Source organism: Chiloscyllium punctatum, chromosome 10, assembly GCF_047496795.1.
Source record: "Chiloscyllium punctatum isolate Juve2018m chromosome 10, sChiPun1.3, whole genome shotgun sequence".
NCBI classification, from domain to species: domain Eukaryota; kingdom Metazoa; phylum Chordata; class Chondrichthyes; order Orectolobiformes; family Hemiscylliidae; genus Chiloscyllium; species Chiloscyllium punctatum.
Genome location: NC_092748.1, coordinates 81,700,481 through 81,713,454, shown reverse-complemented (window position 1 = coordinate 81,713,454; position 12,974 = coordinate 81,700,481). Strand labels below are relative to the sequence as shown.

At 41.8% G+C, this 12,974-nt stretch overlaps 1 protein-coding gene across 8 annotated transcripts in view; it reads left to right on the top strand.

Moving 5' to 3' along the window:
* The window catches only part of nckap5l (NCK-associated protein 5-like), a 753,060-nt gene that overhangs the window by 350,115 nt on the left and 389,971 nt on the right, over positions 1–12,974 (top strand). For all 8 annotated transcript variants that reach the window (XM_072579642.1, XM_072579644.1, XM_072579641.1 and 5 more), the window contains one exon: positions 4,524–4,657. In XM_072579642.1, the coding sequence (XP_072435743.1) occupies positions 4,524–4,657 (134 nt within the window). The remainder of the gene's footprint in view (positions 1–4,523; positions 4,658–12,974) is intronic.

Here is a 12,974-nt window from a genome sequence, read left to right as displayed (position 1 = left end):
ATAGGACACACTACATAGGACAAACAGGAAGACAGCTAATGATCCACATCCTTGAACACCAACTAGCCACAAAACGACATGACCAGCTATCCCTAGTAGCCACACATGCAGATGACAAGCAACATGAGTTTTACTGGGACAACACTATTATCATAGGACAAGCCAAACAGAGAACAGCCAGGGAATCCCTAGAGGCATGGCACTCATCCACAGATTCAATCAGTAAGCACATCGACCTGGACCCAAAATACTGACCACTCCAACGGACAGCTGGAACTGACAACTGGAAGTGGCAGAGACAAACACTGAGGATGTCACCTAGACAGGGGACGAAACGTCTGCAACACAAATTCCCAGCTCGGCGAACAGAACCACAACAATGAGCACCCGAGCTACAAATCTTCTCACAAACTTTGAATGTTCTTTAAGTACTTGATGTGTGAGGTTATCTTGGAAGTAAAGCAGCAAGTGTTTAAATTAATATCTTCTCCAAATCACTATTGATTATTTAAGTGACCTATCGAGAAGGTTTTCATCTGTGATATGTTCAACATGTCAAATGTTATACAGACTACAGCATACTAGCTTCCAATTAAACCTGTTGGACTATAACCTGGTGTAGTGTGATTTTTAACTTTGTACGCCCCAGTCCAACACCGGCATCTCCAAATCATGACTACTACAGAAAACAAGCATTCTTATGAAATCAGATGCAGTCTCAGCAAGAAACTTCAACCCCAACAGCAAAATCTTCATTCATTTTGAAGCTTGTACTCAGATTAACAATGAATAAATAAAAATATAGCCAGTAACAATAATTACTTGAATATCTGAGATTTTCTGCAGTCTAGATTTAAAATGTATTGGATTATTTTAAAGCTATTATTGCTTTACATATGTGATAAATAATTAAGGTATTCTTTTCCAGTCCCAAACACCGATTCGATACAAGTATTACCAATCTTGAATTTGTATTGAGCCAGTTGTTTGACTGGAAATGGATGTAGAGATTTAGTACTTTATATGCAAAAGAAGGAAACAAATGCTGCCCAGTTTCCAATATGATTTTGGGCATTTCTAATCCGTACCGATAATAGATATCACGTGGGTAGTTGGTCACTTCGCCAAGATGTTTTCTGATTCACTTTTCATTTTTGTTCAGCTACTCAACTGCAGGTTTCAATGAGCATTGTCCTGTGACTTTCTAGTTTTGAAGGTTAGAAATCAATTGGCTTCTATTGTTTTTACTGATTATCAGCTCCCCAAATTTAGACTACTAATTCACACTCAATTAATTCTTAACAGTCATCATCTGTCCCTTCATTCCATGAGGTTTCAAGCGTTCTTCAGATCATATTAACTTGTAACTTTTATATCGTATACAGGCAAATGAGGAGAACTGATCCTGCATTAGTGGAGGAAGAAGATTTGAGCAAGAAGAGTTATGTTCATCCTAGCACTGCAAATGTTTTTTTTTAAAATTAGGCTTTAGGATAATTTAACTAACTTGCACCAGTTCTTTTTAAGGTTGCTAGCTTGGTGCAACAATATAATCCATAGATTTGTCCTTAAGAATTGCAATGGTCAAACTGATGGGTCGAAAGGGGTGGAGCGGAAGGTCCAGTAACCAGCACAGGACTATGTTGTGGCTATAATTGTTGGATCCCCCATTTGATGGCCTGCGTGACAATTATTCAAGGTGCTCAACTGATTGTCCTCTTCCATTCACTGGTGTTTAGGTGAGAAGGTTGTAAGTTATCTCTCACATATTCATGAGAAGTGTAGGAAGAAGGTAACTGACTTGGATAACATTATATTTCTGATCAGCTTTTGACAGTTGTACAATTACGTTGTCACCTAATAAATAACCATGATAGTAACCTGGTTGAATTGGTAAGAACATGACAACGTCTTAATCTCATGTAGGAATGGATTACGTAAATGGTTATTTGTGATTAACACATAATTATGGATTTTGTGAACCTGTCCAGAATAATGTTTGTTTTATTGTTGCATAGATCCTGCCTTAGAGCCATTGGGAAAAGAAATAATTAGCATATCCAAATTGTTCTGCTTCAAAAACAAAAAAAAATGTTGAAGTAATTAAGCAGGATTTTGTGCATTTGTTTGAGTAGAATCATTCACTTCATATGAAGGAGAATACAATATGCTGAGGGTTAGATATGGATGATAACATTTGAGACATTGTGAAGGCTAAATATTGACTGCAAGACAGCAAGAAAATTTATAACGCTATTAATGCAGCTTCTAAAATTATATTCAGTTGTAAAACTGGCAAAGACTCTGGAGTAATTTACCTGCTTGCATTGCTGACCAGGGAATTGGAAAATCTGAAGCATTTAGAAGGAAGAGATACTTCAGAAAAAAAAAAAGTTTAATACTTATCTGAATTTTTATTTGACCCACATTATCATGTACATTCTGAAGTTTTATGCTGTAACTGGAACTGTGTTCATTTACATTGCTTTTATAGTTCTAATTCAAACTTTTCTCCTCAACTCCTATTTTGGAGTCTGACATCAGTCCTACTCTATTCTCACAGATTCCTATATGAGGGCCTGAATCACTTGATCTGCAGATATTTCCCTTGTGGACCTCAATGTAGTAGTTTAAACCTGCCGTAGGAGGCATTTTTCTGGAGGGTAAATCCTTGCGGTAGTGAATGGAAATTAATAGAGAATTATACCCTAGAGATGGGCATCTCCAGTCAGTATTGCAGTTTAATATTGACTAAGACATTCATGCTGAAAAAGAACAAGATTGCATGAAAAAGCAGCAGGGGATTAGAAAATAAATAACATTCTTGGGTCAAAAAGTAAACTTTAGAGTGTGGTCAGTGATGCTATGATCAGACCCCAGTGAAGTTTTCTCCAATTTGTTACAGTTCAAAATGCCTTAAATTGTGAAGTTCCTGGGTGTGGAGACATGAACTGTTTCCTGAAACCTTTCTCTCACACCTCTTTAAGGTTATGTTTTAAAAGGAGCCAATTAAACCAGACTTTGTCGAATCAACAAAAAGAATGAGCTTATTAATCATTAAATGTGAGAAGAATTTGTAATCTTCCAGCATTTGGGGTGAGAGTGAGTCCTCTTGTTGCCCTATTTTTTTAAAAAACTGATTCCCAGCTCTGAATGAGAGAGAGTCTTTACCTGCAACTCATAATTCAGGAATAGCTCTTCCACTGTGACCTTCACAGCATACCAATTCTTGGTAACTGATAGAATAGCCACTAATAGTGGACTGATTAATACCATCTGTGCTGGTACACAGAAGAGCATTCAGTTCCCCAGTGTATTCCAGTAAAGTTGAAATGCACTTTTTAACGCCAGTCTCAAAACATTTGCCTGCAGTTTGGGAGATAATATGTTAGGGTGGCTAGCTGTCAAACAGGGGTCATCAGTCCTCATTATATTTATAGTCACGAGATCATAGCCTCGTCTCTTTTGACTTGCTTCTTCTTCCATTTGAAGAGCCATTGTTTGAATTTCTTATTTTATCCATAGGTGTGAGATTTCATGGGGTTCTTAATCTCTCTCTCAACCAGACAACCAATTAGTTTACATTGGTAGCCATTTTTGGCCATACCAACCCTCTTTTTCCCAAAGCACATCTTGGAATAACAAGTTAAAAATGTCCACTTTACTCTGGGTCATGACAGTGTTGATTTAGAATTGTCTTGTTGGTAAGAAATGTTAATTTTTTAAATCTCTCTAGTGCTTTATCTGTCTTCCAAATGAGAAGAAAAAGGGTTGCTTAATTTTGTACAGATTGTATTCCCTTTGCTGCTGGTTACAATCTTGTATTATATTGATCAATTTTCCTATAATCTCATCTTGATTTAAAGTAGACATGAAGAGGAATTTCTTCTGAGGGTTGTTAATGTTTGGAATTCTCTTCCTGATTGAGTACAAGATACTGCACTATTGATTGCATTCAAGGCCAAATTAGACAGATTTTAGATCAAGCGATATGGGTAAGCATGAAAGAAAGCTAAGCTCACAATCAATGCATTAGTCTTACTGAGTGCCGGAGCAGGTTTGAGAGACCAAATACCCTATTGCTGCTTTCAATTGTTATGTTCTTGTATTCTTATAATTGTTGCCCAGTAACATGCTCTGTATCCTTTGTGGTAAGGAAGAAGTTTAAACTTTCTCCACAGATTAATGCCTAATACTGGTTACGATTGATTCAAACCAAATACCTTTATTTGCAAACAATGAGCTGTGTGAGGATTTCTTCTTAACCTATATAAAACTTTTGCTGTTTCTTACATCCTTGAAGAACATCCCATTAACAGCACAGCACCTTTTGTGTGAATTCCTTCTAGAATTCTATTCAAGTCATACTAATAAAAGATATATATTAATTCTTTTATTTTTAAAATTGTAAAATCAATGATATCACTATAAATGCTCAGAGACAATCCTTTGGTTTTCTACATTTGTTTGTTAATTTTGGAACTTGCTTTTGACAAATTCCATGAAATTTCTGCTTTTTCCAGTGTGAAAAGCTGACGGATGAATTGGAGGAAGAACGATGTTTAAGGCTTGAGACTGAAAAGCGATTACATGAAGTTATCCTGGAGTCTGAAATTAGTACATCTCAGATGCAAGCTTTGCAGGAGCAATTTGCCAGGTAAGGGGATCCTGACACTGTTGCATTATAAAACCACTAAATAGTGAGGTGACCCACACTTTTTTTTCCACAGCAATTTGTCAGAAGCCTGCATGTTAGCTGCTCTTATAAGTTCAAACATCTCATTTCTGTTTCAGAAATGAAAGTCGAAAGAGATCTAATAACTAGCAAAAACCAACACCTGATAACATTGCGTGAATTAAATTGATTTATTTCTGTTGATTTTAACCAGGACCACATTCGGGTGGATTTGATTCTGGGGTTGATTTGATTATACGTCTATATACATTGGAAGTGGTCTTTAAAACGAACCCAATCTTATATCTCCACCTTGAAATTAACTTCATTAAATTCTTACTATTTTCTGCAAAATATTCTTGATTGCTTTAAAATTGGACCTTCTGGCCCAGAATGGGCACACCATGCTGTACCTCAAAACCATACTCCCCACATGAGAAGCTAAAGGAGATAACTGTCTTCATGGCAATAGATTAGAGATTACCAACTCAAATTGAACTAATTTGAATGTTGACAGTTTGAATATATACAAAACAGCAATTGTGTATCCAATGAGATTTTAATGTGTTTGAGAACTTTGTTTGAAAATAATCAGTGGATGAATTTATTTGCACTTTTAATTTCTGATTCCATCAATGATGTGCTGAGTAGTTTAGATGTCTGCTCGATCCAATTCAATGGCATTATAATACTGAATCTTGATATTACACAGGAATTTGTGTTGGATAAATTGAGCATTTGGTCTCATTGTCTGAGAAAGCTTGGGGCTACTCCCAAATTCTACCACAGGATTCTCTTCCTCTGCAAAATGTGAGCAGTCTTGGCGAGTGGTCCTAGGTGGTGTTTTCCACCTAAGGCTAGAAAGCATCTTCTAAAGATCTCGTAAGCCTTTACTGTAATTGTCTCTCAATTCACTTAGCTCAGTGGGATGGTACCGCTGCTTTAAGCTACAGTATCTGCTACTGGAAAGCACCCTCAGGCATTTTAGAATTCGCATCCATCATGAAACTGTAGGGGGCTGACAAATAAGAGACCTGTCGTCCTTATTGAATTATGCTATCAATTTTCATTGTACATTCCTCTTGTTTTGAATTGCATGATTTCAAACACTGAATTATTCAGAATACATTGAATAGGAATGTATATGGGCTTGGTGCATACCTGTGGGGGTGGGTGAAAGTTAGGTTGTGCTTCCACCACCCCCAGTTGATTTGTTGATGTGAGCTGCAGTCTTTCTGAATTTCATGTTTGTAGCGTGAATTTCCATCGATGGTACAAAGAACGAGCAATTAACATTTGCTAGAAGGGAAATTGAATAATTTATTCAGCAATCTAATAACAAAAAAATACATTTTACTACATATTGAATTTAGCAGTTTAATCAAATAGGTCTATCTGATGTATCTGTGCTTGTATATTTCCCACTATTAGGGGTTGGAGTCATTTCATGAAGATGTAGTACAGTGAATCACTAGGATAGCACTTATATTGGTTTTCCATTACATTTTTCAGAATTCTGTTGTTTCATACATAAATTACTATAAATTATATGAAAAATTTTGACAACACTAATTTGGCTAAGTAGCTATTTCCACAAAATACCCTTACTGGGAATTCAACTAATTTTGTTGATACATTATTTCGAAATTGACATGCTGGAATTAAGACCAGCATTTTTTTTAACCTAATTTTAATGAATGTTTTCCATAATTACAAGTTTAGTCCATTCTTTTGTAATCACTATGGAAATGAAGCAGTTTACATGTAGTGCTTTTAACTCTTGCTTGCTGTACTCAGACCAGTCTTTGTTTTTAAATTCCCATCTGACCAGATTGTCTGCAGTTCTCTGCATTCTTGTGCTTTCTCAAATTAGGGAATACTGTAATTTTTAAAGTCTTATTTGAGCAATGTCTGTTTGATTATATTTGCAAAGTAAAGGGAAAGGAGCATCAGTAAAATAGTGGAGTAACATCCACACCCAAATGCCAGACAATCCAGTAAGAGGCAATCCGACTATCAACCCTTTAAATTCAATGGTGTTACTATCACTGAGTTCTCCACTATCAGCATCCTGGGGGTTACCATTAACCAGAAACTCAACTAGACTCGCCACTTAACACAGTGGCTGTAAGAGCAAATAGGAGGATGGGAATACTGCGGTGAGTAACACATCCTGACTCCTAAAGTCTGTTCACCATCTTCATGGCACAAGTCAGGAGTGTGATGGAATACTCTGCACTTGCCTGGATTAGTGCAACTCCAACAACACTCAAGAAGCTTGACAGCATCCAAGACAAATCATCCTGCCAGATTGGTGCCACATCTGTTCCTTCCACCACTAATTCTCAGCAGCTTCAGTTTGTACGATTTACAAGATGCAGTGCAGAAATTCACCAAAGACCTTCAGACAGCACCTTCCAAACCCACAACCATTTCCATCTAAAATGACGTGGGCAGCAGATACTTGGGAACACCACCACCTGCAAGTTCAACTCCAAGCCACTTGGAAATATATCACTGACTTGGAAATATATCACTGTTACTTCACTGTCTGTGGGTCAAAATCCTGGAACTCCCTCTTTATTGGCAATGTGGGTCAACCATGTGAACTGCAGTGGTTCAAGAAGACAGCTCATCACCTCCTTCTCAAAGGCACCTAGGAACAGGCAATAAATGCTAGCGATGCCTGCATCCTACAGGTGAATACATAAATAAAAATCCTCTCACCTTCATCCCCTCCCCCAGTCACCATTGTACTCTATGCTACTTTCTCCCCACCCCCACCCTCCTCTAGCTTATCTCTCCACGCTTCAGGCTCACTGCCTTTATTCCTGATGAAGGGCTTTTGCTCGAAACGTCGATTTCGAAGCTCCTTGGATGCTGCCTGTGCTCTTCCAGCGCCACTAATCCAGAATCTGGTTTCCAGCATTTGCAGTCATTACTTTTACCTCGTTGATTTTAACCCTACTGCGAATCCTCTTGCAAGGATGCCTGCCTTGAAGAAGTTTTCCTCTTCTCTCTACAAGAATCTCAGGGAGTCCCTCTCCCACTGCAACTCCCAGGTCATTTCCTCTGCCCTGAAGCTCTTCAACCATGTCATGAAACAAACTCGCTACCACAGCCACATTTGCTTCCTCAGTGCTTGCCTCCGTAACCAACTCATCCCACACGGACTCCGGACCACCTTTAAACCAGCCGAGTTCGGAACCAAACAGAACAAACAGTACAGACTACAGATTCAAAAATACCAGCAACAGTTCTCCTTCAAGATCCTCCGCTCCACGCTTGCAGCAATGCGCCGGCACCTAACTTCTCTACAGTCATCCCTGCCTCAGCTGAGGGCCACACTCTCTCAGAATTGCAAAGGACCCACTCTGTACTACATCCTCTGGAGAATTCATATGCTCAACAAACAGTATTTCAATTCCATCTCAAACATCAAAAACTGTAAGTACAACAAACTTTTATCTACCCACCTCCATAACCAGTGCTCCTCAAACATTCCAGAATATTCCCCTGGCCTCGGAATCTACTCAGATGCCATGAGCCATGCGGCTGATGCAGCTGCCACCACCACACTGATTGATGATGTCACTTCCGCCCCCATCATGGCCACTCCCACAACCACTTCCACCCCTCTCAATTCCTCATGCATCACACGTGACATCACTTCCGTCCCTCACATCATCGCTGATGCCATGTGCTCAGTGACTTCCACCACCCCTACTGCCGAGGTCACCACCACTTCTGCCCCCACCAGCGCCACTCACCTGCATTCTGCTGACACGCCCCCCACAGACCCCACTCCCCAGAACCCCGAGGGGAACATTACCCCTGCTCATGCCTCTATCCCCATTCCCCCCACCATCACACCCACTCCAGGTACTGGCTCTGACCCCACTCCCAGCTCAACACCCACACCAGATCCCAGCTCCCAGACCTCTACATCGCTGAAGCCAAATGCCAACTCAAGGATACCTCTTCCTACTGTCCCCTTGACCATGACCCCACCCCCCATCACCAAGCCATCATCTCCCAGACCATACAGAACCTCATCACCTCAGGAGATCTCCCACCCACAGCTTCCGACCTCATAGTCCGGGAACCCCACACTGCCCGGTTCTACCTCCTTCCCAAGATCCACAAGCTTGACCACCCTGGCCGACCCATTGTCTCAGCATGCTCCTGCCCCACTGAACTCATCTCTACCTACCTCGACACTGTCCTATTCCCCCCTAGTCCAGGAACTCCCCACATACGTTCGAGACACCACTCACGCCCTCCACCTCCTCCAAGACTTCCGTTTCCCCGGCCCCCAACGCCTCATCTTCACCATGGATATCCAATCCCTCTATACCTCCATCCACCATGAGCAGGACCTCCAAGCCCTCCGTTCTTTCCTCTCCAGACGTCCCCAACAGTACCCTTCCACTGACACTCTCATTCGTTTGGCCGAACTGGTCCTCACCCTTAACAATTTCTCCTTTGAATCCTCCCACTTCCTTCAGACCAAAGGGGTAGCCATGGGCACACGTATGGGCCCCAGCTATGCCTGTCTCTCTGTTGGCTATGTAGAGCAGTTGATCTTTCGTAATTACACCGGCACCACTCCCCACCTCTTCCTCCGCTACATTGATGACTGCATTGGCTCCACCTCGTGCTCCCGCGAGGAGGTTGAGCAATTCATCAACTTCACCAACACATTCCACCCTGACCTTAAATTTACCTGGACCATCTCTGACCCCTCCCTCCCCTTCCTGGACCTCTCCATCTCCATTAATGACGACCGACTTGACACTGACATTTTTTACAAACCCACCGACTCCCACAGCTACCTGGATTACACCCCTTCCCACCCTATCTCTTACAAAAATGCCATCCCATATTCCCAATTCCTCCGCCTCCACCGTATCTGCTCCCAGGAGGACCAGTTCCACCACAGAACACACCAGATGGCCTCCTTCTTTAGAGACTGCAATTTCCCTTCCCACGTGGTTAAAGATGCCCCCCAACGCATCTTGTTCACATCCCGCACCTCCGCCCTCAGACCCCACCCCTCCAACTGTAACAAGGACAGAACGCCCCTTGTGCTCACCTTCCACCCTACCAACCTTCGCATAAACCAAATCATCTGCTGACACTTCCGCCACCTCCAAACAGACCCCACCACCAGGAATATATTTCCCTCCCCGCCTCTTTCCGCCTTCCGCAAAGTCTGTTCCCTCCGTGACTACCTGGTCAGGTCCACGACCCCCTACAACCCACCCTCCCATCCTAGCACTTTCCCCTGCCACCTCAGGAACTGTAAAACCTGTGCCCACACCTCCTCCCTCACCTCTATCCAAGGCCCTAAAGGAGCCTTCCGCATCCATCAAAGTTTTACCTGCACATCCACTAATATCATTTATTGTATCCATCGCTCCCAATGCGGTCTCCTCTACATTGGGGAGACTGGGTGCCTCCTAGCAGAGCGCTTTAGGGAACATCTCCGGGACACCCACACCAATCAACCAAACCGCCACGTGGCCCAACATTTCAACTCCCCCTCCCACTCTGCCGAGGACGTGGAGGTCCTGGGCCTCCTTCACCGCCACTCCCTCACCACCCGACGCCTGGAGGAAGAACGCCTCATTTTCTGCCTCAGAACACTTCAACCCCAGGGCATCAATGTGGACTTCAACAGTTTCCTCATTTCCCCCCCCCCCCCCCCCCCCCCGCCCCCCCCCACCTCACCCTAGTTCTAAACTTCCAGCTCAGCACTGTCCCCATGAATTGTCCGGACTTGTCCTACCTGCCTATCTCTCTTTCCACCTATCCACTCCACCCTCTCCTCCCTGCCCTATCACCTTCATCCCCTCCCCCACTCACCCCCCATTGTACCTTATGCTCCTTTCTCCCCACCCCCACCCTCCTCTAGCTTATCTCTCCACGCTTCAGGCTCACTGCCTTTATTCCTGATGAAGGGCTTTTGCCCGAAACGTCGATTTCGCTGCTCGTTGGATGCCTCCTGAACTGCTGTGCTCTTCCAGCATCACTAATCCAGAACATAAATAAATGTACCATTCAAAGAAAGTGCAGGAGTAAAACCCAATGAAAAGCACCTTTTCATGAACTCGTGACTTAAATCAGTGTGGATAGTGTCTTTTCTTCAAGTACCCTTGTCATGCTCTGTCAAGACACTTCATTCAAAGTAAAACATGGACGAAGTTCTGATTAGAATTTTCTGGAAGTGCCATCTCTTTTAAAAATGGACACTAAAAACAGCCAACATGTCAGCTGATGGGTCAGGTGTATTTTTGTTTCAGCACCCACTACTTCACTTCGTCAGAAGATTCACAACAAAATGACAAGGGTGGGCTTCCCTGCTTATTGACATAGCAAGACAAAAAACACTTGTGAATTCATACCTTCTGTTTGTGGACATATTCAAATCTCAACACTGATGAACTCCCAGACTCTGTCTTCAAACACAAAATAAAAGGAGCTGTAGAAGAACCAATTAGTCCTATCAATTCTCTGTTGGATAGCCATGGCTTCTAACTTCAAATCATTCTAGGTGGACAATAGGAGTATTGATCATGTGATTGAAACTGACTACACATAATGAATCTTGCCATGCTAGCACCTGCAGAGATAGCAGCAGAAAGAGCAGTAATAATTAGTCCTTTTAAAACCTGGACACTACAATATCTTAAAGTTGCCATGCCTCTTCCTTTCCAAGGCTATTACTGCAGAAACTTCTTGTCCAGACAAGAACACTGCAGGTAACTAATTTTGAGACCTACTGAAGTTTCATCTCTTTGAAGGATTCCTGCTGTAATTCAAATACGTGATTCCTATTATTGAAAACACCCAAATTATCCTCCTGGAATGAAATTACTTTCTTCACCATACTGTTCCTAAGATCAGTCAAACATGTCAATTACAAACTCTCCTTTAGTTTATGACTTATAAAAATGCACTTTCCTCTTTAACTCTGTTTTTCTGATGTGTACATGTGAATACTAAGAAAGAGCTGTATTCTTAGACTTTTGCAATGAGTCTGTGAATATGTGATCCTCTTTATTTAAACCTACAAGCTGGCAGCAATCACACCACCTTCCCATTTCCGCCTGAGTTAAGTTCTGAGCAGGAGTGTCCAAACTCCACCTTCCCAACCTCTGCCAAATGAGACTCCAAAGTGGTAAATCAGTGATGTCTGGTGGCTCTTATTGGGTGGGGAAATGCCCTCCACCCAACTGTTTGTTTGGAAGGTGAAATGCCGGGCCTTGCTGTGAAGTGTCAGCTTGATTATCTTACCAGCTCAGTAAGCTAGCAAAAGCAGAAGTTACCACCATGGTATTGGGTGACAGATTTTGATTTCCAGTTGTCTGCTTTTCCTACCGGAAGAAAATTGACAATGTTGAAGACCATGGTAAATAATGGTAAGTGACATATTTGAGGATGTGGGCATCTACGAGGTAGGAGAAAATGGCTGAAGGAGCTGCACAAAATGGCTTCTGTTTGGCTAACTTGGTCTGTACTGAGCCAGGCAAATACTTGTGACTCAGATCAAACATGAAACCACAGACTGATATAGATCCGATAAAATACTCTAAATTATATAACCTTAACCATTAAATGCAGAAGTAACAGTTTAACCAAACCACAGGGCAGAACAAATATAATTCTGGGAACAGCTTGTTTACAAGAAATTGTGATAGGTTAAGGCAAAAGTGCGGACCTCTGGGAATCTGATTGATTGTTATTATGCGATCATGCTCCATTTCTGACTATGAACAATGTACATAAGCTCTATGCAAATTCTAGGTCATTGGATTCTTTTGGTGGTTTAGCAGTACTCATCCTTCTGGGCTGATCAGAGTCTACCGACCCGGCTGTATCAAAGAATGAATGATTGCCTGTGTGACTGATAAAGAGTCGTTTACAGGTGTGTTTATTGACCAATCCCACAAACCCAAAGACCAGGACAGTAGTCCGGATTCTCATGTTCACAATGTAAAATATCTTGTATTGCTGAAAAAAAGACTGCTTTTCATCTTGTACTCCTCGGGAAAACCAATAGTTACTTGAGAGAAGAGTGTTGATTCCTTGGCAAGTGGACTGTGATAGAGGTGTGGAGAATGCTCCTGTTAATGCTGATTGGCAGTTAACTGCCAGGCTATGTTTAAATTTTAATTCAGGAAGTTCGATTAGTCAGGGAATAAATGAACCAGTGAATGGCTGTTGCCAATGTTGTTGAGTTGAAACTGGTGTAGTGCACTTGCATGTTCTTTCTATCTACAAAGAACAGGATGAT